At 45.6% G+C, this 27,416-nt stretch overlaps 1 protein-coding gene across 2 annotated transcripts; it reads left to right on the forward strand.

Annotated features, from left to right (window-relative positions):
• The first annotated feature begins 3,906 nt into the window (after positions 1 to 3,906).
• Positions 3,907 to 26,397, forward strand: COPG2 (COPI coat complex subunit gamma 2). Of its 2 annotated transcripts, XM_067317581.1 has the most exons (24): positions 3,907 to 3,980; positions 5,708 to 5,760; positions 6,591 to 6,671; positions 7,524 to 7,595; positions 8,449 to 8,528; positions 9,349 to 9,424; positions 9,717 to 9,809; positions 10,972 to 11,058; positions 12,180 to 12,337; positions 12,988 to 13,121; positions 13,840 to 13,907; positions 14,572 to 14,760; positions 15,642 to 15,737; positions 16,818 to 17,061; positions 17,947 to 18,022; positions 19,162 to 19,265; positions 20,243 to 20,368; positions 21,283 to 21,345; positions 21,473 to 21,612; positions 22,042 to 22,213; positions 23,232 to 23,329; positions 24,139 to 24,277; positions 24,686 to 24,784; positions 25,880 to 26,397. In XM_067317581.1, the coding sequence occupies exons 1-24, from the start codon at positions 3,944 to 3,946 to the stop codon at positions 26,008 to 26,010; spliced, it is 2,616 nt and encodes an 871-aa protein (XP_067173682.1). In that variant the 5' UTR covers positions 3,907 to 3,943; the 3' UTR covers positions 26,011 to 26,397. The 2 variants fall into 2 exon arrangements, with proteins under 2 accessions (XP_067173682.1, XP_067173683.1); XM_067317582.1 differs by lacking the exons at positions 3,907 to 3,980; positions 5,708 to 5,760; positions 6,591 to 6,671 and having other exon boundaries at positions 7,520 to 7,595; positions 8,449 to 8,565.
• The last annotated feature ends 1,019 nt before the right edge of the window (positions 26,398 to 27,416 follow it).

A 27,416-nucleotide genomic window follows, 5' to 3' on the forward strand; every position in this document is an offset into this window, starting at 1 on the left:
GCACCATCGCCATGGCTGGGCAGCTCAGCTGCCTGTTCCTGGCCATGTGCAGATAAAAACACATCCAGGTTAAAAACAAAACAATGGAACTGGTCCTGCTGCTTAAGGGGTTACGGTCAAAACAGAGCCTAACGCCTCCATCTCCTGCAGGGGTTAGATGCCTAACTTTTAGGCAGTTGAAGTTAGGTGAGATGAGTCCCACCATCACTTCTGTGGAATTACACCAACTTTAGTTTATCTTTTAAGCTGAACCTCAGTCTCTGTGCCAGCAAAGAGAAACTACAATATTCAAAAAACAAACCAGACCACCACCAAGAGCAACTCAAAAGGTATTATTTACTTACACGCCTCAGCTAGCTTCATATGGTGGTTTCGGAGAACACACTTGTTTGCATCAGGATTGTATACACGACTGCCTTGCGTGTTTGGCCTCCATTGCTTCCCTCCTTTAGCAGTTACTGAATTTGCTTTTACTTCTCACAGAAACACCCTGGTCATCCAAATTTCCTCATTCCTGGTACAAAACCTCTTTACACTACCCTGAACAAGCGCCAGGAAATTCCTCTTGAGTTAAGGTGGATGTTTTAAATCCAGCACAGTAATAACTCACATCTACCTCGGTTTAATTTTCCGTTCTCTTACAGAGGACAACTCCCAGGAGTCAGATTCACTTTTCCTTGCAGAAGACACAACAGAAGGAGCCGACAGAGCCAAAGGCGACTTTTCCTACAGAAATGGCTGGGAAACGTCTTCTGTTTAGGTGTATTTGAACCGCTTTCCTCTCCTACATAATCTCTGCTAGAGCCCAGGCACAAACCTTGAGCTGTAACTTCGATCTGACACTAAGAAAGGGACCCGGCGCAGGTAGCAAAGCTGTGATTTGCCTCTTCTAAATGCAAGGAGAAAAGTAAGCTATTTTTTTCAGTGGTGATTAAGATCCTTGCATAGTTTCAATCAGTAAGAAAGAACAATCCTGCACCTATGTTTTAGCCCAAGTATTTCCGCGGCTCCTCATTCCCTCTGTGCTGTCCATGCTCCCGGGCCACCCTGCCGGCTAGTCCCTGTTTTATAACGATGCTCAGGTGGGCTGAGCTGAGCATCTCCCCCAGCTCCTAAATCAAAGTTACGGAGCCTTTTCGGTACTCGGGATTGCCGGGGGTGTCTCAGAGTCTGCTGTAGACCCAACCCGTCAAGGGCCCAAAGCCCTGCAGTACCCACTTGCCTTCTTCTGCCTGACCCATAGAAGGGGCTACTCATTTTTTTTTAGCACAAGTTACCGCTGCTAAAAAACATTCAGAGGCATAGCCAAATAACACAGAGCTATCCCTGGGATCTTGGGCTGCTTTACTGAGTCTGGTTTTCGCTTCACACCTTAGGTTCTCCAAAGACAGTGATTTTGAGGCAGAAGGACGGTTCTTGAAAAGCTATGCTGAGAAGCAAATGAAGAGGCAATATCCGCAGCTCCACTACCAAGCTCTGCCTAAGCCAGGTGGGAATTTACCGTTCCCTGAGAAGGGGAGGGAGGGATGGACTGAACACATCCAGCACCTACTGCAAAGCTGGGATGAGTAAAGTTGGTAAAGGCGGTGAGTGAAGACACCTCTCAGGCACCCAAATGAAAGCTGTGGTCATCCTAGACCAATGCAGCAATTTGCCCTGCACACATCCAGCATGGGGAACCATACGGATTGTCCCTTACATCACTGGTCACCGTTTAAGACCTCCATGTAATAGCTAAAGCTTTGTGCATGTGAAAACTACATCAGCTTGCCAAATCTATTTTTTAGTTGATTGAGTTGATAAAGTTTAATGGACACACGGATTCCTAGATGATGAGGCATGATCATATCACTGGTCAGGTAAGGCACAGCATGCTTCGAATGCCTTACCAGGACAGAGTCTGCTCACTGCCTTTTCGTCCTCCTTTTCTCCCATCCTCTGTTCTCTTCAGGGTTGCTGCCTCCTCTCAGCCTGTTCTCCTAATTTATATTGAACTAATTTAGCATTCAGACCTTCCTATAGCACTTATCAGAGACCCCCTATCCTCTATAATTTTCAATACAGCCCTTTCCTTCCCATTCCTCTCCTCCATAAATGCCAAGCTCCCTACTCAGTACTGCTTGATTTCCAATCCCAAGAGCTGATCTGTTGCCTCAGTACTTCTCAGAAGAGCTGGGCTTCTCCTCTTACTTATAACAGTAAGAGGAGCAGCTGAACTCCTGGTCAAGGGTGAGGTCTTTGAAGGTAACCAAGAGCAGGGAATCCTCTGCCGAAAATGAGGGTCTGTAGGAGCACTGAGTGAAGGGATCTGACCGCTCCTTATATGAGAGTGTAGCAAGTTATCAGGGCTGTCTTCAGCTGAGCAGCCTGAAGAAACGCTTATTGGTGAGCTCCTCCTGAAGGGAGGCACCTCCTGCTCCGACAAAGCGAGCAGGCATTAGGGATCACCCTTTCGCCTTGGCAGAACCACCAAAACATCCAGTCATTCCGGCCCTGCCGGGTGTTGCTGTGCGCTGCCAGCAGCGTGCTGCCAGGGTGAGTCCCTCCAAGGACCTCCTTCCTCTGCGAAGGAGCTGCAGCCACAGGCAGCAGCGGGGATTTTGCAGGGAGAGGAGAGCACCTGGCTCACGGGCGGTGCTAACCCAAGATTCGGCAGGATTTCCCTGCTCCGTCTGCCTGCTTGGCAGTGACAGCCTGAGCCTTGAGGTGTGCTAACTCTTCTCCCCATGATCCCAGCGTTAGGCACCTGAATACTCTGGAAAGTAGCTGTCAGTATTGCTCTTGTATAATACCTGCTGAGGACTCTTTATCTCCATCTCTCACCGCTTGAATCTCCCACCTCTGAAGGGAGAGGCGGTGCGGGAAGGGGCAGATGGAGGAGCAGCCGGCACCTTTGGGTGGCGAAAGCTCAGAGGTGCCCAAGGTAGAAGAGAGATTTTTCGCAGCTGGCCTGTGGACGTGTCCAAATACCCGCCTGAGATTGCCCCACCATGAGCTCTGAGCAATCCCCACACTGTGAGAGTCAAGTGTTTTGTTTTTTTAAGTGAAGATCTCCGTTTTCACCTCATTTCTGCTCCACGCGGCTGTTTTGCAGCATGAGGTGCTGGCTCGTTACAATCCCAGCAAGAAAGGTACTCAGACTCTGAAAAATGCCGTTTACTGGAGCTAGCACAAGAAGGGAAAAGAGGATTAGCGCAGATAACCCCCAGACACGGGGTGCGCGGAGGCGTGCAGCACCAGAGGGGCCCCGGCCTGGCACGACGCCCCTCGCAGCTCCCGCCCTTCCCCTCTGTGCTTCGTTCCAGGCCCGGAGCAGCGAGGCAAGCCCCAGGGCACGGCGGTGGCAGTGGCCCCTCGGCGGGAGCCCCTGCGCCTCTCCTCGCTTTTTGAGAGCCACCACGTCATGGCCGTGCCCAGCAACGACGGCTTCCAGCACGGCCACGTCCCGTGCTGGGCGGCCAGCGGCTCCGGCGCCCCGTGAACTGCCCCACAGTCCGCGGCAGGACGGCGGTGTGGGGTCAATAAACCGAATTTCTGGCGGTTGAGGGGGGGTCCCTGAGGGAGCGAGAAACCAGCCCGGGCTGCCTCAGCGAGGAGGCCGAAAACGCCTCACAAAATGGCGGCGCGGCCCCCTTAAGCCGCCCCTCCCGCCTCCCGCCGGCCCCGCCCCTGGAGTCCCCGCCCACTCTGCCCCAGCCCCGCCCCCCGGCTCGGCAGGGGGCGTGGCCCCAGGCGAGGCGGAAGTCGCGCGGCTCGGCGCGCCGGGCTCCCCAGGGAGGGGGGTTTGAGTGACAGCTCCGCGGCCCAGTCGGATGGCAAAGGGTGAGGCTCCCCTCCCTTTCCCCGGGGGGGGCGGGACTTCCGGCGGGTGTTGCCGCGGCGGTGCGGTGCGGTTCGGCGGGAGCAGGGGGGGAGGGCGGGGAGAGCGACCGGCGGCGGCGACATGATTAAGAAGTTTGACAAGAAGGACGAGGAGGCCGGTACGGGGCTGGCGGCGGGGCGGCGGCCGGGCTCGGTCGGCCCAGCCAGGAGGGGAGCGGCCAGTGGGAGCGCAGCGCGAGCCGCGGCCTGTAACGGCCGCTGAGGAGGGGGCAGAAGTAACGGCCGTTGGGGGAGGGGGAATAACGGCCGTTGAGGGAAGGGGTAACGGCCGTTGGGGGCGGGGGAATAACGGCCACTGAGAGAAGGGATAACGGTCTCTGGGGGAGGGGAATAACGGCCATTGAGGGAAGGGGTAACGGTCTCGGGGGGGGGGGAATAACGGTCGCCGGAGGTGGCGCTGGGCCCGGCCCGCTCTCCGGTGCCACAGCCTCCTTCGGGGCGCTGCCCCGGCCCCACCTCCCCCCCCGGCCTGGGGGCTGCAGGCCGAGCCTGTCGCCTGCCCCCCTGGGCCGTTGCTACCGTGCGCAGAGGGAACTGTGGAGCCACCCACCGCCGCGGTGCTGAGAGGGAAAGAAATCCCGTTAGGCAGGGAGGTGCTGGATGAAGCCATCAGCTTGATGTTTTCGCTCTGCAAAATCATCTGGAGTTACGTCCGGCTTGCGTGTAGCAACTGGTGCTGGCTTGAATTGCGAATGCCGTATCTGTTGTCTGTTGCTGCTGCTCAGAGATCTTTTAAGCCACATGAAAATATGCCGTGTTGGGTTGAGTTCCGTTTCATTCTCAATTTCATTCTGCTTGGGGTGTAAGAACGGGAATTGCTGTAGGAAAAGGGTCCAGAAGCAGCACCAAGGGTCTGCAGGGATCTACATGACCATAACAGTGATCCTGAGAGGTGTTTTCATTGTGAACCTGGATCAGAAAGCTTGTCTGCCCTGTATGCTGCCAACTGAGAAGTGTCACTTCCAAAAAATCATTCGGAGCTCTTCAGTTAGGCTTCTGCTCACAAATCCTAAAAAGAAGACAGCCTCTCTTACCTTCCTTAGCTTCTCTGAAACTAAAGGCTTCCTTCTGCTTTCCAGCAGATGATCTCAAACTGTATTTTGGGTGTAGATGATTCTCCGAAACAGGGTACAGGAGTTACACTGTGGAAGATATTTACGTTCCCCTACAACAGGCAGAGAGATGGATTTGTGCTTCACGTCGTGTTTTCCCCTCCGAAATCTTTTTGAAGTCCTTTGCAGCTCTTGTTTTTAGCTGGCAGGCAACTTCTCAAGGTCTGGGTCTGGATCTGGACTGTTACAAAGTCTGCAAAGTTGCTCTGTGAAGATAGACTAGTATTAATGATTTTGTGATATGACGCAGTCATACTGTTTTTGGAGTTTGCTGAGTAGCCCTTTTCAGTGGTACATTAATCAATATACTCTTATTTCAGATCCTTAGCGGCAGCTGCACCCTGACGTGTTCAGTGCTTTCTGTGCCTGAAATAAAAAATAAGGGAGTCTAGGAAGAAAAGGAGTAGAGTCTCATGTAAAGCGGGTATTAAGACAGCTTTAATAGTAAATACCTTTTTTCCTCCTCGCTCTCCAGCTGTGTTTAATGTGTCCTCCTTTTCCTCCTGGAACTCGCAATGTATAACTTCAGAAAGTAGATTGAAAGCTGTTGTTGGAGAACATCAGTTATTCAGACGGGAATGTCACTGTCGGGTTTGTACTACACGTGGTGAGATGTTTTCGTAGAGCTTAGGGATGGTTCCTGCACGTTCAGTTCTGTTGTGTCTACGTGATGAGAGCGTTTCCCTAACTGAGAGGTCTCTTTTGTTATTCAGGTAGTGGCTCTAATCCTTTCCAGCATTTGGAGAAGAGTGCTGTGCTTCAGGAGGTATGAAGAGTCGCTGCATAATATTGTTTAACTGCCTCTGGTCAGGATGCGTTAGCAGCTTAAGAAAGATGTGTGACGCAAATTGTAGGAAATGTGGATGGCTAAATGGATAGTTAGTTTGATGGATAGTTAGTTTAAATTCATAGGGTAGGTAAATTAAGTGCACACGAAGTTTGCTACGGGAGGGTTTGATGTGTGGGATTTGGATCGGAATAGGCTTCTGCCTTCCGTGCGGATACACAGCATCCCCCAAGGTGCTTCTGAAGAGATGATCTGTTTTCCTGTGATTCAGCATATAGCTGAATATAATAATGGGTCAATAATGTTCATAATGAGTCTTCCTGCTTCTTTTGATATACTTCAAGAGCAATTGCAAGTGGTGAGATGGATGTGTGGTTAAATATTGGGGGAAATCTTTGGGTGCGAAGAGCTATAAGTAGGAACTTAGTAATTTTAGTTCAGTGTTCCCACAGACTAGCGCTGAGTAGTGGGCAGCAGATACTATGAAAGGAATTGAGTTGAAAATTTTAAAATTATGCTGTTATTTTAAAGTATTTTTATTAGTGCCAATGGTCCAGAACTAGTCTTGATTAAGCTGTGAATTTAGAGCCTGATGAACTGTGTCGTTGTCCTTTGTTCAGATTGCTGCCCATCCAGCAAGCTGAACGTGCATGGACTGAACAGCAAGGATAAGTTCATTGGGTTGCATTTTAAAATGAAAAAGTTATAAGCCACTTGGCTGAAAATAAACTGCTTTAATGTCTGTTGTAAAGGGAAAAATTATTATGGTTGGGTTACACCGTAATACGGTATTTGTGCTGTGTTTGTAGGCACGTATCTTTAATGAGACCCCTATAAATCCACGAAGATGCCTGCACATACTTACCAAGATCCTTTACTTGCTGAACCAGGTAATCATTTCTTCCTAATTCAAATGCATGTTCCTGGAGCTAATTTCTGATAATTTTCAGTGAAAAAAATTGTATACCTTTTCCTGTTGGACTGAAAGGCGGTTTTTAACGATATCAGAAATGGAGTGTTTGTTCTGTAGTACTATGTTCTCACTTGTGACTGCCCTGCTAAGGTGAGCTGAGCTATGTCACTGAAGCAGTTAAGACTTTTCCGAGTGCCAAGTGAGAGCTGCCAGTTGGTCCGTGTTTATTTGCTGTGGCATTGTGTAATTAAGAGTTGTTCTTACTTGTCTAGCAAAAATGGGGATAACTGAGTTCAGGTAAAGACATAGGCCATGAAGTGAAAGGGGTCTTTTTGTTTGTGGAGAAATTGGAAGTGTGATAAGGAAGCAGATTTACTTTATGCATCCACATAGACCAGATTTCCTGCCGTATCGGGCAGAATTTAACACAGAGTTACGATCAGTTAGGATGAACCTATGCTGTTCAGTCTTAGTTGGCACAAGTCACAAGGTAAGTAGATTGCAAGGGGATCCTTCTCATTAACACAAATGAAGCAAAATTAACTGCTGATACTTTAAAGTCAAAAGAGGAAACACAGGTTAATTGACAAACTCTATTCCATTATTGTACAGCTGTGGATGACGTTTATATTGAAGCCAAGTAGGTAAGAACTGGTCATCGTAGCAGGCGCTCTCTGAGAAACACAAGGTGAGGGAGGGACTTTCTCAGATGAGAAGACTTCTTTCAAGAAGGATTGTCGGTACGAGGGTAGGCGTTAGGAGAGAGGGGTGGACGCTAGCGGACGGTGATGCTTTGGCTAATCTCTCACTTCTCGTTTGCTGTTTCCAGGGTGAACATTTTGGAACCACTGAAGCCACAGAAGCTTTTTTTGCAATGACTAGATTATTTCAATCTAATGATGTAAGTGCCTGGCATTTAATGATTTTGCCTCCCTGCTTTTGGCTGCATTCGCAGTAATTGCAAAACAGTTGAGTATTTTGATGTGGGAAGAACATGGAGCGAACGCTTCAGAGAACAAGCTCTGCGTGCAAGTGACTTGCTAAAGGCAATCCATAGTTTGGAAATAATTGACTGCATAATAACATATAGTTACCTCTGCAGGTTTTTTTTTTCCCCTTCCCTGAATTAATTTCCTGTTGTAAAGAATGCGAACGTAGAAAGGCTTAGTATACAAATCACTATAATTATATGAATGTGCCTTGCACTTGCAAATAACCCCTGTTTGCTTAACTGTCAAAATAAAATAAAGTTGCCTGTAAATCAGATAGTAGTATGCCCTAGAATAGCTTGCTTTATTCATAACTCAGCACAGAGTGGTGAGAACATCCTGAAAATGCTGGATGAGACTTTTTACTATGCCCTTTGTAAAGTCCATTTCTGATCTCTTTTGCAGACCACATAAGAGCACCATAACTTAGAGGAGTATGCTTTATGCAAGGGATCTTTTTCATTTTTGTTAAAAATGAACTAGCGCATTAGATTTTTAGAGATTTGCCTGAAGAAGGTTTCATATGCAGCTGTTTAAAGAAGTAACAGAGTGTTTGTGACACTTCTTATATCCATATTCTAGAAGATAGTTATTTTTAATGCAAAACATGTCTTTTGCTTTCAAGGAGTTAAAATGTCAGTGCTCTTTGCATGTTTCTGTTTGACAGTAAAAAGTAGGTCAGAGGAAGTTGGTTTTAAAACTTTTAACAGATAATTGTATGGCTTCTGCACACCGATGATGGTTTTTTGCAATACATTTTCACAGCAAACCCTTAGAAGAATGTGTTATCTTACTATCAAAGAGATGGCCAATATCTCTGAAGATGTCATCATTGTCACCAGCAGGTAGTAGAACTACAGAAAACACAGTACGAGAGCTCTGGTACACGTAGTTGTATCTTAATGTGTTTGGTTTAGCTGCTACGGGTTTTGCAGTTATGCTTTATAAAGCATACAACAAGGGAAAATAAACTGTTCTGTAAAACAGAGTATCACCATATGAAATTTAGTTTTCTTAGACTATGTTAGTTTGCCTTTCTTAAAAAAAGGGGGGGGCAAAAGACTTGCATACAGTTTAGCAGTTGGTTCCTATTCTGTCATCTTCGTTTTTCAAGTTACTGGTGCTTAATTTTTTTTTATCAAAACCCACTTGTGACTTCTGCTTTACTTTGCTGTCGGAGCAGTTAGGGAACAGCAGAGCAGCTCTCAGTACACTGCTGCCAACTGACCTGTCAATTATTTTTCACTACAGAGCAGATGCTAATGTTGATGTGAGAGCTAAAATCTCTGGAAATTGCTAAGAGATTGGTTTTGAAACTGTTTGGAAAACTACTACATGAAATTCTGATTTAGATAATACTGAAGTTTAGAAAGAAGAGGAACCTTAAGAAGAGAGTGACTGAGCTAAATAAACCAATCCCAAAGCAAAGCAATTTTATGGACTGCGTCTTTTTTAATGTTCTGTATGTCTGCAGAATCTGATGTTAATAATTTTCAAAATGCTGATTATTAAGAAGTTGTTTCTAGCCAGTACTAATCCTAGTTAGCAGTTATATGGGAATAGTTTGATATTAGCTTCAGCTAAATAGAATGAGCTGAATTTCCCCCAAAGGACTGAGACACTGAGATGTTAAAGAAGTGTTAAAAGCCTCTCTGATTATTTTAGTTTGACCAAAGACATGACAGGGAAGGAAGATGTGTACCGAGGCCCAGCCATCAGAGCACTCTGCAGGATCACTGATGTAAGTACAAGTCACGCCGTTGTTTTGCGTGTGAGAAGGCAGGAGCTTTGGAGCTGTAGTTTTGTTCTGGGACTGCTTTGCTGTAAACTTTGGTCATGTCACTGAACTTTCGGGAGCGGGTAGCTGATAGTCATATCTCCCTTGCAAGACTATGCGTGTTGAGGATTAGTTTGATAACTCGAAGCTTTTTTCCTAGAGCTCTTTGAATATGCCCTGCGTACATTCCTGTCTTGAACTTTTGTGCTCTTCCTCCGGAGGCTGAGTATCAACCCTTTTCTTTACTCTTTCATAGGGTACAATGTTACAAGCCATTGAGAGATACATGAAGCAAGCTATTGTGGACAAAGTCCCCAGTGTGTCCAGTTCTGCACTGGTGTCTTCCTTAGTAAGTGAAGAAGTAGATTATTGTAAATCCGTGTATTGTTGTGGTTGGGAGGGATAGTCTATTATACGTGTAGCGCTTTGGCTGGCCTTTGGTTCTTTCTTCATCTCCTTTTCCTTTAACATGAGTAGTCTTTGCCTCCTCTTTGAAAAAGAAACAAAAAACTAGCAGAAATGGAGTTTCCTGTGTTTCAAGCAGCCTCTCTCTTCCGTAACTCTTTCCTTAGCGTTCCATAGTTTTACAGTGCGTCTGTTGTAATAACTGACTGCGGAGTGCTCAGTCATCTTTGTATGTGTTTAGGGTCAAACATGCATTTCTCTGGAAAGGAGCCTTGCCTTTATGTTCTCAAAAGTTAAGCCACGTAACCCTGAAAAACTACTTATCAGTTTTGTAACAGAAGGTAAAAGCAACCTGCTTTGTGCTGTGCAAAAACCAACGCTGATGACAGTGAAAGAGCTTATCAGTTCTGGAAAAGAATATAAACACAGGCTGCTTTGTGCTGTGCAAAAACCAAATCAACAGAATTCCTGCCCTGATAAAGGTATAATACGCGATTATTTTTCCTAATATGTAGGAGGAGGGCCAGATAAAGAAGTTTGCTGTGAACTTTGCCTCTCCTGTTTAAGAGAAAAGGCTGGAGAAAATCTCTGTAGATTAATATTTTTACTCAGCGCAAAGATACGAGTGAAAGCATAGTAGTTTGAGTCTGATACATAAGAAAAAGTGGATTCTAGGTGCATAGGTTAAAGAGACTGGCTGTGTTGGTAAATCAGTGAGACAGAATAGGAAGTAAGAGGTCCAGCTGATAGGGTGGAGTAGAGCTGTGTGGGAGCCTGAGAAAGCGAAGAAGAAGCTGCATTAATACTGATCACTGCAGTCTTCCTGGTGGAGTAACAGTAGGCAGAGGTGAATTGTTCTGGTTTTTCCTTCTGTCCTGTTAGAATGGAAACAAAAGCTCTCTGAGTTACTTTTCTTTTTATCAGTAGGGGTGCCTCCATACAAAATACATATTTGAGAGATGCTCTTTGTTTCCGATACTATGCCACAAAGCCCTAGATTTTCTTAAAGCAATTGAACGTAATGAAGCCTGAAGACACAGCTCGTGGTACTTCTCAGTGCTTCTGATGTTAGTTTGTTTGCAGTCTCAATTTGTGGCCTCTTCCAGCATATGATGAAGATCAGTTATGACGTGGTAAAACGGTGGATCAACGAGGCTCAGGAAGCGGCTTCTAGTGACAACATTATGGTCCAGGTACGTTTCGGGGGGGGTGCCCCAGAAAGGTCTAAACAAGCTATAGTGTATTAATGGTATTCTGTAAGTTCTTAAGATAACCATAGAACCGTAGAAGTAACCTTTTTTCTTTTTTCCCTTTTTTTAAAAAAAAAAAAACAAGGATTGGGATTTGAGGGAAATGACTCTACCACTTCAAAAATCATGAGCTTCTTCATGATCCCTGTGCGAGATCCTTAGCTATGAGTCAGCTGTTTACTGCAGTCCTCTGCCCTTTCCCTGCTAATCTTTTGATAGCTGAAATGCTGCTAACTGGCTTCACAGTTGTCATTGCAGAAAAAGGATTTTGAATTTGAGCTTTCTAAGCTCAAGGAATGATCTTATTTACTGCTTCCCAAATCACCAGCACTACTTCTTTGCCTTCATAAAGTTTTCCATCTGCTATAGGATCACTGGAGATAGCCTGAATATCAGTGAGATGTCTGTATAAGTAAAATCTTCACGTAAATATTCCAAACAGTTATGGAAATGAAAATACTCTGTATGTTCAGTCAAACAGTGTCACAGATCCACAATCAGAAACAACAGTGCAAAAACAACTTTGTTCCTGCCACAGTTAGCGGCTTCGTTAAGCTTTACTGTAAATGTCTTATGGCAAAAAAACTTGGCAAGTAACTGGGAATGTTTTTCTGTACTTTGCACTTTGGATTCTCGCTGTAAATACCTCAAGGGTTTTTGTAGGGTCAGCTGTCATTTAAAGCATTTGGGATATCTTGGATGTTATTGTACCAGACATGCAAGCATTATTGTGCAGTATAGCTTAGTCACCCGAGACATGAGAAGTCCTGGCGTTCAATGGAGAGAAAAGGGAGAAAACATTGATTTCATGGCTCTCTTGCTCTCTAGAAACATGTTGGGGCTGTCCTATGGTAGACAGGAGGGGGAAGATCTGTTAAGAAGATCTGTAGATCTGTTACATGCAAGGAAAATGAAATCATTTAAGGCTAGAAAGCACTTTTGCAAGAAAACAGTGAATATTATCTCTCTTGTGTGTCTCAAAATCTGTCTTTTCCTACTGTGGTATGTATGTAATGTCTTCACACGTTCTTGTGCGCATGTCGATTTTCCTTCTGATTTTCTAGTATCATGCTCTGGGGCTGCTCTATCACCTTAGAAAAAATGATCGCCTTGCAGTTTCCAAGATGCTGAATAAGTTCACTAAATCTGGACTGAAATCCCAGTTTGCGTACTGCATGCTGATCCGAATTGCAAGCAAACTCTTGAAAGAATCTGAAGAGGGGTAAGTGAGAGACAGCATGTGAATTAAAAAATAATCATGGTTAGAGTTCAACAGTAGCTGGGAAGTTTGCATTTCATGAAGACTGTGAACATCTACAGACTGATAAGAGAAAGCTGTGGCGTTAAAAATGAAATGCAAATTTTTTTTTTTAACTACCATATCACCAAAACTAGGTTCAGAGTAGGAATAAAAACTGCAGAATAATCTCTGAGGAGGTGCAGTGTTTCGTACTATGTCTAGTTAGATGCACTTCAAATGCAGTAAGAATCTACCCGTACTGTTTAAACAAAGGTATCTCTCCTGTTCCGATTTCTCATCCTAGTAGAATAAGATACAGTTATCTGAGAACTTCTGATGAAATTCTTTTGTCAGTGGAAATTTTTTAGTGGCGTATGAAACATGATTAGTAATAAAGTTTTTATTTCCAGAATGCATCAGTTTAGGCTAGTAGAAAATAATATAGAGTAATAATGTTAAATGGCTAGTTTAGAGTTCAAGCATTAATCTGCCTTATGAATAGAGCAAAATATCAGTGTGAAAAATGGAAGAGCCAGTGCGCTAACTGCGCTTTCTGTCAAGTTCTCCGAAGTGCAGTTGTAATGGTTTGGACATAGTTCAGCATCACAGTGTGAAACACCTTCGCTTTGCAGACATGAAAGCCCGTTGTTTGACTTCATTGAGAGCTGTCTGCGAAATAAGCATGAAATGGTTATTTATGAAGCCGCCTCCGCAATCATCCATCTTCCAAACTGCACAGCGAGGGAGCTGGCACCTGCCGTTTCAGGTTGGTTGTAAAGAATCCTTCCTAGCACTAACGTAGGAACACTACGAAAGAAAGGGTGGCAAAACACACGTTAAAGACTTTGAAGCATAACTAAAATACTGTGCTCATAAAACTTAAATTTATGATCCTTTCTAAGTTAGGAGGCTTGTGGATGGGAAGCAGGTTGATTCCTTTTTTTTTCCACCCATTTCATCCAACGCTCTAGAGAATGGACAGTAAAGGCACAGGGTGATATTTGTCTTTTTCCAACTGCAGGAAGCAGGGATGGGGGGGAATGGTAGAGGAGAACTTGATGACACAGATAGGCAGCTTGTATTGTAGTTTATCACATATTATTATATAAGATGGAAAACAGGTTGTTTTTAATTTGATTATGAAACTAGTGGTAAATAGTGAGTAGAGCTGTATGAACATTTAGCAATACCTAGTTGAATGTGGACCCATTAGACTTTTCTCTCTACTCCTTTTCCTTGGAAAGAGACTGTATCTGTTTTTCTGCTGTGGTGAATTCTGACTACAGTGTTTGCAGCTCTCAGTATCAAAGTATTGGCGCAAGGCAACTTCCCTGGTGTCATCTGGTATAGGAAACTGCGCATAAAGGCTCTTTTTCCCTCCCCAGAGGTTGCAGGTGCCTAGAGTACTGGGAGCCAGTTTTTGTTAGAGAATCTCTACTCTAATATTTTGTCATGAGTTACTTCTCTTGATTCTTTATTTTCAGTGCTGCAGCTTTTCTGTAGTTCTCCCAAACCTGTCTTGAGATATGCAGCTGTACGGACCCTTAATAAAGTGAGTGCTTCCAAGACCTTCTAAATAAGCATAAGTCTCAGAGCATCAGAGGAAGCCAGACTTCAGTGCCTGATGGTGTGTTGCCTAAAGTAGAGCAACTGCTCTTGTGATTACTGTGTTCAGAACTATTCCGTGCTGGAGGATTGGCTTTTCCATGCCAAATCTCCTGTTGTGACAGAAATCTTAGCTGGACTCCAGCTGTGTGTGGTCATTTCTGGACCACAAGGCTATAGCCAGTTATAGTTGGAAAACTTGTGAACTCTCAACCATAAGGAAGTAGAGTCTCACATTTTTAGTGCTGTGAAATGTGTGAATAAGATACATGTGAAGGAAATAAAATGACATTCTGATTTCAAAGCTGCACACCCTGAGAGAAACAGAGCAAGACTTGGGTCATGTCTTGTGACTGTTAAACTTATGAGCTGTTATTTGCAGCTAGAGGAGTTCATTTCAGAAGCTGAAACGCAGGAACCTGAGCCTTGATTGTATCCTGCCAGCAATCATGGTGCCTGAATAAATGCAGGTTTCGTCACGGTTCTTTACAGTACTTGTGGAACAGAGCAGTGCTTGAAAAAGGAAGGGCTTTAATCCTTGCCACGTAGAAAGCTTTGAATTGCAGGGTGTTACCGCTGCCGTCTGATTGTCGGAATTACCTTCTTTACAGGTGGCCATGAAGCATCCATCTGCCGTAACTGCCTGCAACCTGGACCTGGAAAACCTCATCACCGACTCCAACCGCAGCATTGCTACTCTCGCCATCACCACCCTGCTGAAGACAGGGAGTGAGAGCAGTGTAGACAGGCTCATGAAACAGATCTCTTCCTTCGTGTCAGAAATATCAGATGAGTTTAAGGTGTGGCATTGGAGGCCTCTGCTCTTTCCAGCTGCAGGTTTTTCTCCCATTCTTGTTTTTATGAAGCTTTTCCCATCTGTTAATCCTTCAGTGACTTAGTCTGGCACAGCAAAGCCGGCTTGAAGTTCAAAAGATGTGATCCTCTGTTTTTTAACTGACTAAACATGCTGTTTCATTCCCCCCTTCCCCCCCCAAAAAAAGGATAAAAATCCTTTGGCGGGTTCCTGGCTCTAGTGCAGTATCCTGCCACACCTTGTACTGCCTTCTGGTTGCCTCTTTGGAGAGGAAGAGTGGTTTTAACCGTTCTAATTGAGTCTGTATCACTTCAGTCTGATAGTTAAGAAACAGTGTGAACTGTGGATTTCCAATGAATTTGTTTAGTCACTGTAACCTCAGGTAATAACTTGGCTAAGGCTGGGAGTTCACCTGTACCTTTGTCCCTTTTGCATCATAGAGCTGCCTTGAGGAGCGTGATGTGTCTGTACAAAGTCAATGTCTGCCAGCGTACGGTGCTCTTACGTTACTGTTTTCATGAGCAAAGGGAAAGAGTTTGAAATTGCAAAGGGTTTTAATGACAAAATGTAACTATTTCAGTTAGAATTGGGCCACCATCGTGACTGGGCAGAGGGAGGGAGGGGAGGTATTTGAATTAACGTAGTTTGTCCTAAATACAGTCCCTCTGTCAGGGCCAGGCCTGGCAACATGCTAGCGTAGAGGAGTTGGTAATACATAGGTGCTGAGAGTCCACCTGATTTTATCCTTCTCGTACATGAATTTAACCTGTCACGGTGACAGCTTGAGATAGTGCCTGTGTGAGAAGCTTGTATTCTTCGTAGAGAAATAAGTGCACATGCCTAAAGTCCTTCTCTGTTGTTTTGCAGGTAGTTGTAGTGCAGGCTATCAGTGCTTTGTGCCAGAAGTATCCCCGGAAACACAGCGTCATGATGACCTTCCTCTCCAATATGCTCAGGGACGATGTACGTTTAACACTTTCTTTGCGTAGTTATTGGCAGGCAGCTCCGATAGTATGAAGGGGGTCTGATGTCAGTCAGGCCTTGTTACTGTCGCGTGAAGGGAGGGAAAGGGGTAATCAACTTTACCTGCCAGAGCCCTCCTAAAAGGACTTTCACTGAGTCAGGTTCACAAAGTTGAACAAAATAAACAATTTGTTAAAGCGACACATCAACAGGTTCAGGGTTGCCGGTGATAAATGCACTTACTGCCACAAATTCTACTTCTTCTGAGCTCAAACTGATAATTAAGCGCTTTCAACAATGGTATTTTTCCCGGGATAACGTCCGACGTTGTCAGAGGCGCAAACCTTACCAAAAAGGCCTCCCTGTTTTGGGGAGGAGAGAGGTCCAGGCCCGTCGACCCATCCATAGGTTGGTGTTCTCGTCCTCGAAATGGAGGATCGTTTATGCACTGAATTTATACTCTTGGCAAGGTGGGGCTGAGTCAAAGACTATGGGATGTTTGGTCCTTGCCGAGCTCAGCGGAGGGTGTCAATGGCTGCTGGCCTGTTTTCTTTTGCCCCTATCAACAACACCAGGCTGCGAGACTCCCGCCTCGCCCCAGGTGTCGTTTTGGGTGGAGCAACGTGAGCGGTGAGACCTTCGCCTCGCCCTGCGCGTTGCCTCACCCCTCACCGGCATGGGCATCCGACCGAAGATCACCCTTTGTATCCACTGTTTACCCCGCGGCAGGGAGGATCACAGATGATCATAGACCATTATCCCACAGGTCTACAACAGTGACAGGGCCTGACTGATTAGCAAGGCCTTGCTTATCTCGGGGGTCGGACCTGTCTGAAATGCGCTTACGCATTAGACCATCAAAAACTAATCTGAAGAACTGCTCAGAAGACGCGTCTGTATTGGCCGGCTGGAGCGGGGAGAAGCCTGTTAGGTTATGCAGCCCGTCTCCTCTTTTCTCTTTATCTACAAACGCGTTTATTTTCTGTATGGAAAGAAGTAATTGAGGCTTGACGAGAGCCGAGCAGCGCTGCAGTCTGAGCTCTGCCCGCTGCGTGAGCGTCCTCGCCTTTCCCTTCGCAGGGCGGCTTCGAGTACAAGCGAGCCATTGTGGACTGCATAATTAGCATCATTGAGGAGAATCCCGAGAGTAAGGAGTCGGGTTTGGCTCACCTCTGCGAGTTCATTGAGGACTGCGAACATACTGTTCTAGCCACCAAGATCCTGCACCTGCTGGGGAAAGAGGGGCCGAGGACTCCGTCCCCGTCCAAGTACATCCGCTTCATATTCAACAGGGTGGTGCTGGAGAACGAGGCTGTGAGAGCTGGTAAGTTCAGCTCAAATGCTGCAGTCCCTTCTTTGTGCCCCTCTTGACCTTCGGGAGAGGCAATACGTGGAAAGGGGAACGCTGTTAATTCTGTAATTAAGGCCTAGTTGTCTGCTGTGGGCTTAATTAAGGAAAACTCTTCAGGGCTTGATGCATATTCTGTTTTTGTGGAAATCTCCGCCACGCGCAAGATGAGGATTTCTTCTCGGGAATCTGTTGCACAGTGATGATTCCTTCCTGTGGAGGGTCTTTACAATGAACCCTTTGAAGCATTGAGCCTTTTTTCGCAGTCGGGTCTTGACATTGGAAATGTGTCGGGATCAGTTTGATCTGATTATTGGTGGTGGAAGCATGGGGAAGGAGGAAGCAAAACGAGCTCACGGATAAATCCTGGGCCAGGTGGCACTTGATTTTGGCAGCAGCCCTTTCAGTTGCCATTTCCTCCCTGTGACCTGGGAGCAGATCTAGAGCCCCCCCGCAGAGCTTACTGAGCCACTCTAGAAACCTCGTGATTGTACATGCCGGAGGCACCAAAAACTGGAATAAGCCATGGAGCTTGAACTAACCTTATCGTGCAGAGAACTCGCTTGGAACAGAGTTGCAGGGCTGCTAGCTGTCCGTGTTCTGTTACTACTTCCTAACCCCTACTCTGAGCCTTTCCCTTGCACTAAACTATTTCTATTTAAAATAGAAGTAGCGGGAATATGACTGGGTAGGAGACGGGAGGAGTTTTCTTCACTTGTGTTAGGGTTTATGGCGTGGAAGTGAAAACCTGCGTAACTGGAACTTCAGGGCAATAGTGTGCGCAGTGCTCTGAATCGGATCGTGAAAATGTGTTTGCACATAGCTTCACCCCCTCTGACATCTGCCTGCTTTCTTCTCTAGCCGCTGTGAGTGCGCTAGCCAAGTTTGGTGCCCAGAATGAGAATCTTCTTCCGAGCATCTTGGTGCTTTTGCAGAGGTGAGTGGGTACAGCTGCGGTGCGCATGTGCTGAGCCCGTCGGTGACACCGGGCTGTCTGGCTCCACAGAAGAAACAAGGTCAGACCCAGCCAGAACTTGCCCTGGTGTCTGTCAGGACGCACTGACGTGCTCAACAGAAGGGTCGACAGATGGCTTTCTTCTACCCCTCCTTCCTGGCTGAAGGGAGTGCGGGGCTGCTGCAGGTATGCGAATAAAAGATGTAATTAGTCATGGGGACATCTGACAGCCTTTTCATGGCTTGTTAATCCAGTCTGAGATGTTCCTCAGTGGGCAGTAGATCTACTGTGCTGTAGCAAGTGTGTATATTTTTGCATCCCTTGAAGAAAGTATAGTTCCGTGTCATCCGTAAATATTAACTTGCACATGGCTGAGTAGTGTTCTAGTTCCACAGGTCTGCGCATCTCTGGTTAAGACCATTCAGCCTCCTTAAATCCTCTGTACGGTAAATGTCACATTCTTCATCTGTATAGCACCGTAGTGTATCGTAAACCCTTGCCATGCCTGACTGCTGCGGTGAGAGGAATAATTCAAATTATGAGGTGCTTCAGGCAGAAGGCAACCTGTACGTAGATGCAAGGGGGTCACTGCTACAACAGGTGACTTGCTTGAAGCTTAAAAAGCAGGAGTTGCTGAGAGGTGATCTCTCTCTACAAACCACCTGCTATAACTGGAAGAACTAAGCAAATATTTAAGGACACAAGCCCTTCTTAAGTTCTGAAATAGCAACCTCCACGTAGTTTTTTGTAATCTTCATGCATTTCTTCTGCTTTTCTTATATGTCAAAACAAAACTGTAGAAAAAGAATGTGCAACCGCATGGTGCCCATCAGAATTACCCGTACCTGATATTTTATGGCTAGTACATGTATATATAACACCAGGCACACTTGGTAGGTTGTAGAACATCTCCTTTGATCTTAGTTTTCTCGTGTGGCACTTGCATATTAATGTTGGGCTGTGACAGCTACTAAGTTGTATGAACCTTTCTTTGCATAACTTGCAAATGCATTCAGAGAGTTGCGTTGCAGTATCAAGTCCGGTCTGGTCAGTGCCATTTTTAGCTCCGCTCTCGTGACGTCCTCAGCCGGTTGACTCTTATCCTCTTGTTCCCCAAACAGGTGCATGATGGACAGTGATGATGAAGTTCGGGACAGAGCAACATTCTACTTGAATGTGCTACAACAGAGACAGATAGCGCTGAATGCTGCCTATATTTTTAATGGTCAGTAATGGAAAGGATTTAATGCTCCCTGGAAGTCTGAGCTGTTATTTCGTGTTCTGTATTATGGATCGATTTTGTTGTTGTTGCTACAAGAGCAGTTTTCTGTGAGGCATCTAGGGTAACTTTGGTCAGAATAGCTGGAAGGGCCAGAGCCACGTGTTTCTCTTGACACTGTCGCTTTGCTGTGAAGTGCTTGTGAAGCTGAGAACACCGGATTGAGCAAGACCTGGGGAGTATTATCTAGGAAATGGAGGAGGAATGCGGGTTGGGCTTCTTTCATCGCTGCCTTCTCTTTCACTTGGGACAAGTTGCTTAACCTTTGCTCCGTCTTTTCCATTATGAAATGGGGATGACGCATCTTGTGGTGAGGGTTGGTTATAAAGATGTTTTATGGCCCTTGGTTGAAGGGTTATGCAAGCAAAATATTCAAAATACAAACTACTGAAGGATGACTTCTCTTGAGTAAACTGCTCACGCTGCTTAGACTCCAGCTACCTACTGGAACGGCAACTTTCTCTCTCATTTTCAGAGCAGTGTTTTTTTTATTCTATTCAGTGCCTCGAAGTATTTACAGTGTGCGTGCATGTATGTGCATGTGTTTACTGAGAGATGGAGATGTATTTACCAGCTTTTAGTAGCCAAAGTCCAAACCTTATCTATGCAAGCTGTAAACTCCAGACTCCTTGCAAGAAGTTTTTCTCCTCAGCCTGAGCCAATGGGCAAGCTACAGAGAAGAACGCTTAATAAATACTCTTAATAAATAGCGCTTAATAAATTTCCTTCTTTGTCTTCAAGAGGGTGGTAACTGAGACACAGACCTTTTTTTTTTTTTTTTCAAACTCAGACCACCTTGTTGCTTTTGGTGCAGTCAGCCATCCGAAATTTGCACTGTTTGCTTCTGAACATCGTAGTGCATCCAGGCCTCTGACGCTCTACTGTTAAAACTGAAATCTTCAGCATGTGATTCTGCTTTGCAGGGTTGACCGTCTCTGTTCCTGGCATGGAGAAAGCCCTGCATCAATACACGCTGGAGCCTTCCGACAAACCTTTTGATATGAAAACAGTTCCACTAGCTACCGCACCAGTCTTTGAACAGAAAGCAGGTAACACTCAAGCTCCTTTTAAATAGTCTGTGCTCCAGGTAAGACTATAAGCATTAAGGTTGCCGTAATATTTAGTATCTGTCAGGCCAAGACTGGAGGTGGCTAAATACCGTACAGCTTACGGTGTCACTGGCCTTGCAGTACGAAGCCTGCCTGATCTTCACAGATACAGGAAAACAGAGCCTCTCCCAAAGGATTATAGCAATGGCAAGAAAGTCAGTATTTGTTCTGCTTATTTGGTTGTTGCCCTTTATCAGAAAGGGATCTGCGGATCAGAATTTATTAGTTTGTAGGTGTTTGAGGGAAAGTACATTCCGGAAACACTTAACACCACTTCACTGGATTTATGCCATGGTCTTGAACAATTGTTGCATTTTGACCTTGCATAATTCTTTTTAGAAAATACCTTTTTTTTTCCTTCCCTTCTCCTTTTTCTCTTCCTACCTATAAAATGTGGGGAATAGGAGCTGCTCTATTTCAAACTACATGAGTTGCAGGGTTTCGCTTAAGCAGGGTAAATAAGTTTATGCCTTCTGAGAAATGGCAGCTTGTCATAAATGGTGCTTTGCTCACGTATCATGGCTGGGGCTATAGTGTGCACTGAAGCTGGAGTGGTCACGTAGTCGGTGTGACTAGTTTTCTTACGGGGTGGTGAACGCAGTCATGCTTCAGTTTTGGACTAAAGTGGATCCTATTTGTTACGACTCAAATCTCTCCCCTCTTGTTACAATCCAATGTTCCTTAGCAGAATAAGAGCTATTTTAGTGTGTGCAAGGAACCAGGTTGGCAATGACTTGCAGTAGAAATGTGTGAAACACTAACAGCTTAATGAATTTCTAGTGGAGATCTAAAGGCTTTTAAAACTTCTGCGTTATGGAGCTGATGGCGCGGTGCCTTTGCTTCTGTCTTCGCAGAGATTGCCCTAGTGACCAGCAAGCCTGAGAAAGTTGCTCCTTCGCGTCAGGATATATTCCAAGGTAGGGGAGAAAATCAGTGGGTCTCTAGCGCTCGGTGGGAAGGCGCCTTGTTCTCCCACGAGTCAGGGAGGAGTGATGAGCGCTCCTGTCGTTAAGTCTCTGTCATCTTTTTCTCCTTTCCGCGCAGAGCAACTGGCAGCCATTCCTGAGTTTAAGAACTTGGGTCCTTTATTCAAGTCTTCGGAACCGGTGCAGCTCACAGAAGCAGAAACAGAGTATTTTGTTCGTTGTATTAAACACATGTTCACAAACCACATAGTTTTCCAGGTAAGGCAAGATAAACACTTTTATTGGTCTGCGATAGGAGCTGGCGCTTAATGTGTCCCGCGGGTGGCATAATCAACATTGTCACTGTGCCCTGCAGGGGAGAGAGCTTCCCTGTAAGGGTGTTGCACAGTAGAGTTAAGAGGGTGTGTGGTGCCTGGATACTTCTAGCTTGCTTTTACTGGGGCTAACGAGAAGAAAGCTTGCCTTTGTGATCGGAAGAGGACGGGGGTTGTGATCCCATCTGTTAGAGAATTCTAGTAAAATTGGAAAGAGAAAGCGTTCAGTGAGAATGGCAGGGTTGGGTCAAAGGAGTGGGACATCTGCCATCCGCAGTGAAGCATTGTAGCTGATCCGGGGACAATTCTTGATTAGAAATGTTTCTTCTATGCTGAAATCCTTCTGATTTTATTTTATTTTTTAATTCTGCAGTTTGACTGCACAAACACGTTAAATGATCAGCTGTTAGAGAGGGTCACTGTGCAGATGGAGCCGTCGGATGCTTACGATGTGATTTGTTGCATCCCAGCGCCCAACCTCGCTTACAACCAGCCGGGCATGTGTTACACGCTTGTCCAGTTGCCCCAGGATGATCCCACTGCAGGTAACAATTGGGAGGGAATCGTTCTGCGTGAGAAATCCCTCAAATGAGGTTTTTTTCCAATAACAGATATGTTCAGGGTGTGGCATTTGAGTGGCTATTGAGGTCCTAGCGCTTTTTCTTGTGCGTCACACTCGCTAGTTCTTATGTAGGACTGTATTTGTGCAACGTATTATAGGCACTTTTTAACTGATGGGCATTGGATGGCAAAAATGAGATATTAAAGAAAAATGGAGATTATGCAGATAATTAGAGGAAACTGAATTTGTTACCTTGAGTCAAGGAAATCACATTTAGAAATATGAATGTTTGTTGGTAGTAGTCAGGAACAGAATCTGTAAAAGGAAAATGCAAGTGAAAAATACTGATTGGTAGTTTGGGCCTCTACATAAAAAAGAAAATTTTTTTGACTAATGCAGTTTTCCCCCTTTCTAGTGAATTAGAAATGAGTGTGAACCTTAGAAATGAGAGGTTTTCTTTAGGGCATGAAAGTAGGTGTGGTCTTTTTGTGGTTTTTGTTTTTGGTTGCTTTGTTCATTTTTGCTTTTATTATCTGCACTTAAAAGAAACCTGAATGGATTCGGAGTTGGCTTAACGTGACTCAGGGCGTCAGTGAGTTGGGTTCCTTGGTTACTGCTTTAATGTCGGAGACGATTAAAACTAGTCTGAATTCCCTGGACTGTGGTTTTGGATCATAATCCGCTTGACAGAAACCCCGGCAGAGTTTCTCCTGGTGACCGCTGCTGACCAGATCGCACCGCAGCATGCTGCGAAGCAGCGGCCCTGTGCTTGTTACACACTATGGCCCTGGCATACTCTTCCTCTAAAAGCCTCCTTTGGCCTTCGTATTAGTCTGGGGAAATTTTATGTGAAGTGGAAAAGTGCTGTGACCTCTGCTATGTCTGTATCTTTCGGGGGAAAAAGCTAATCTATGCCATTCCCGGTTCTTTTTTGGGAAGCGAGGGCTTAAGCGGAGGAAATTGTACCGCTGACTTATATGTGCTTTTCCTCTGCTCCCCAGTTGCTTGTACTTTCAGTTGCACTATGAAGTTCACCGTTCGAGACTGTGACCCAAACACAGGCGTGCCAGAAGAAGATGGCTATGATGATGAATATGTGGTAAGATGGGACTGTTCACGCTTTTATTTTTTCTTCCTTGCTACTGTAATTCTGCATATGTGACCATTGGGTTGGCAGTTTCCTTTCCATTGGATCACCCTAGTTTCCTTTCGGATCTGAAGCCAACAGGAGAGAATGGGAGGACTGCCTGAAACACCATTTCCAAAATACTCTAGCTTTAGATTGTATGTCTTATTTAGATCCTTCCCCCAAAAACTTGCTTCTGCTAAAAGCTGCCGTAGCTTTAGCACCATGTGGAGATAGGATTTGTGGGGATACACAGGAAGGAAGGAGTAATTTCCATGGTCTCTTTTCAGAACTGTGACCCACTCTTTCCCTCCACCCCAAGCATTTGCACTCCTGTGTGTTGTGTTGATGTTACCAATCGCTGAAATGCGAATCGTCTCGGGAAGGTGCCTGTCTCTTGGGGGTGTGCCAAAGACTGTAGCTTCCTGGGTCTGGGGGAAGTAAAGGCTGCTTCTGCCTTCTGGGAAAGTCTCTCTCCTTAGATGTCCGGTAAGGGCTAGAACAGGCTTTGACTTGCTAAGCGATTGCCGTATTTCCTGCTCTCCTTTGGTCTCACTGATGGTTTTGTGTAAATGTGTTAAGCTTTGCAGATGACCACCATAAATGCTACTTTTCTTCTGTGCTTTTTAGATATTGTTAGTATACACTTCTGAAATTAAAGCCTAGCATGCCAGAGTTGTTTTGGCAAAATGCTGCAGTCCCTCCTTGTTTCTTTTCCTCTTTCTAAGATTAGGATCCTTTGTGTAACTGGTAGCTGAAAATCTCCCTTGCTTTTCTGCCAGTTAGAAGATTTGGAGGTGACTGTGTCCGATCATATCCAGAAGGTCTTAAAGCCTAACTTTGCAGCTGCATGGGAAGAAGTAGGAGATGACTTTGAGAAAGAAGAAACCTTTGCACTCAGCTCAATTAAAACCCTTGACGGTGAGATGATCTCTCCTCCGTGTTTGTTGGTGACCCACATAGCGATCCTTGGTAATTCTTCCATGATGGGGAAATACTTAGTGTGGTAGGAGGAGAATCCGATGCCTTCTAACATAACATGTCCTAGCAACGAGGCTCTGTGGTGCAGCACGGGGCTGTAGTGACTGGAAACTTGGCAGCGCTCTCTTGTGGAGACTGATTGCGGGGCGGAATGTTCTCCTGGGCCGTTAACGGCAGCAGAAGGGACATCACAAGGTTGGTGTGTTGGTGGGGTCACCACCGGGATAGCAAATGGAAATGGTTAAGCCATGTGGGTGCTTAGAGTATGTTCTTGAACTGTGAATTAGCTCTGACAGAAAGCTTGGCGTCAACCTGGAGATAACGTTGTTCTTAAATCTCCGAATGCAGAAGCTGTCAATAATATCATCAAGTTCTTGGGCATGCAGCCATGCGAGAGATCAGATAAAGTGCCAGAGAACAAAAATTCTCACACGCTCTGCTTAGCCGGTACGTATTCACACTACTGCGCTTGATGTTTCCTTGGTCCTACGCAGACGGATTTTTTTTTTTACTAAACGAAGGGAAATGGCTTAGGAGATTCTGTCCTTGAATAGAGAGTTTTTTCCCTGTAGAAAGCTGTGGTGAGCCAGCGAGCTAAATGCAGCGGGTGCTAGTTTGGAGTGTGCTGTCCTAGGTGTACTCAGGCCAGGCTCTGCGTCTCTCGGGATGGAGGCATCCTGCCTGCGGGGAAGGATACTGAAACCTGTGGATGGAGCAACTTCCAGAGAAAGATGCTCAAACTAAATTCCCTGCAAGTTGCTATCTCGGTAGGGGATTCCTAGGACCATTTTGTTTTCAAGTTCCTGTCACCAAAAACATGTCCTAAATAGGCCTGCCATTCCCAGAACTCTTTGTCTGGTAACTGTGGTCCAGGCTTACAGTTTTGGCAATCCCTGGAAATGTAAACACCCTACAAAACTCTCTATTTCAGCTGTTAAAGCAAAACTGCAGTGAACATGGTGCGTTGTGGTCTGGCAGAGGGGTCAGATCTCACGTTTATTTCAGGTGCGGAGTTGTTAACTCCAAGAATCTCTGCATAATCTTTGCATCATGCTGTTAAAGAGGAGCTGGAGTCCTCACCAGGAGAGATGGCTCATCCTGCAGTCTGAACTGCCTCCAAGAGCATCTCTTCCAAGCGCCCGTTCTTCCCTCACGGCAAGGGCATTGAGCCAATCGACGTTGCCTTCAAGGCAGAAATACAGTATTTGTTGCCTCCTCGAACTGGAAGCGAGCTTCGGCTGTTTGCTTTCTGGTTTCTACCCATTAAAACTGCCCAGCCCTCCAGCAGTACGTGCTGACTTTGGCCCTCTAATTAGGATGGTATCTGTTATCTTCACTCTTAGCCTCAAGTGCTTAGTGAAGTTTTTGTCGTTTCCCCCCTCCCTGCAACTGGCTGGAGACCGAATCTGGTTTGCATTTGCCAGGCTTCTGCGTTAGGGCTGGATCACTACTATCTGAGCCTCTCCGCTGTTATAGTGTCAAATAATTTATATATTACATATAATAATAAATATAATGTGCCAAATCTTGCTTTGTTGCCAGGTGTGTACAGAGGTGGCCACGACGTGCTGGTAAGATCCAGGCTTGCGCTAGGAGATGGAGTGACCATGCAGGTGACGGTTAGGAGCAAGGAGGAGACGCCTGTAGATGTTATCCTGGCTTCTGTAGGCTAAGTGTTACAATACATCTACTGAGGTGGGAATATCCTAGCAAGCACCGGTTGGGAATCTGCCGGATATCGAGCAGCCTGTCTGTCCCTCTGCATGTAGTTTTTATTCCTCAATTTGGTAAATATTTTGTATGATGTTACAGTAGTGGCTGGCTGATACTGAGCCTTTTCCGTGTCCCTTCCCTCACTGTCACTTACACATTCCTGTCTAACTTATTGCATCTCCGGCCACTTGCAGTAGCGCAGGGAAAGTATTAAGATGTGCTAGATGGTAAGAAAACGCTGTCGAACTTTTGTCAAAAATGATTTTTATTAACAGAAAATAAACACTGATCCAAGTGGTGGAATCCATATGAATTACTGTTAATAAAATAAAAACTTCTTGTTGTAATTCTGTCTGCTTCCAAATCTTCAGTTCAGAAAAAGTAGCCCATAGTGGCTACAGCAGAAGCCCCTTATTCCTAAGGCGATGCTTACGTTTCGAAACATAAGCAGTTAAAACCACAAAACTTGCAGAGACTGCCCACTTGTACACTTACAGTCAAATTCTTGATGATCGTCTCCTCTGTTTCATAGAAAAAGATCAACGTGCAGAGAGAGATTAAACGTAACCTGTAGTGGTATATTAATTTTGCACTTTGGAACAACACTTCTGACCCTTACGTCAGATATTACCAAGCAACGGTGCGGCCCTTTTCCTGGACTCAAAGCTGTGAAAACCTCCTGTATCACGAATTACGGTGCTTAAATGCCCCTCTCCGGGTGCAGCTCTAGTGTAACAGCTCCAGCTCCCCTGCTGTATTTGGTGTGGACAAGTTCAGAGACAGTTTCAAGATTTATCGGTCCTGAAAAGCTAGTCAGGTTTTATAACACTTACCACAGGGGTATAATTTAAACTGTCTATGCAGCAACTCAGTTAAAATGCGGAGAAACATCTGTCACGCATCTTGGAAGCACACGCATCTTGGAAGCACGCTCATCAACACATGATGTACGTACTCTTCCTCCCCTCAGGTGTGCCTGTTCCTCGAGCCCTCCTCCCCCTCGGGCCCTAAAGACAGACGGGCAAGTCAAGAAGCGAGGTCAGTGCGGGGCTGGAAGTGCTCTCAGCATCTTATGACTTGACTTAGGCTGACGGTTCTGTCCATGCCTTCCTGGAGGCTGATCTTTTCCGGAGCTCAGAGAATTCAACTGCATACATGGATGCCGCAGTTTGCCAGCTGAAGATTTAGGTTCTTAGTACGGGCTGTTGGATCTGGAAATAAATCAAGGTTTCCCCCTGCCCCCAAAACCTGACTCCTAAACAGAAACAACTGAGCTGCAGCAGCTCAGAAGGAGTTGATGAGGTTCAGATATGCATTCAGGAAGCCTGTCAGATCCTCCAGCTGGGGGTAGCGGCTAATGCCGTCG

This window comes from Apteryx mantelli, chromosome 1 (genome assembly GCF_036417845.1).
Source record: "Apteryx mantelli isolate bAptMan1 chromosome 1, bAptMan1.hap1, whole genome shotgun sequence".
Lineage (NCBI taxonomy): Eukaryota > Metazoa > Chordata > Aves > Apterygiformes > Apterygidae > Apteryx > Apteryx mantelli.

Excerpts from the sequence above, each read along its gene's own strand:
- COPG2 (XM_067317581.1), top strand. The coding sequence starts at position 3,944 with ATGATTAAGAAGTTTGACAAGAAGGACGAGGAGGCCG. Across the intron at positions 8,529-9,348 it reads GTCATCATTGTCACCAGCAG|TTTGACCAAAGACATGACAG; the intron begins GTAGTAGAACTA and ends TGATTATTTTAG. Across the intron at positions 9,425-9,716 it reads CACTCTGCAGGATCACTGAT|GGTACAATGTTACAAGCCAT; the intron begins GTAAGTACAAGT and ends ACTCTTTCATAG.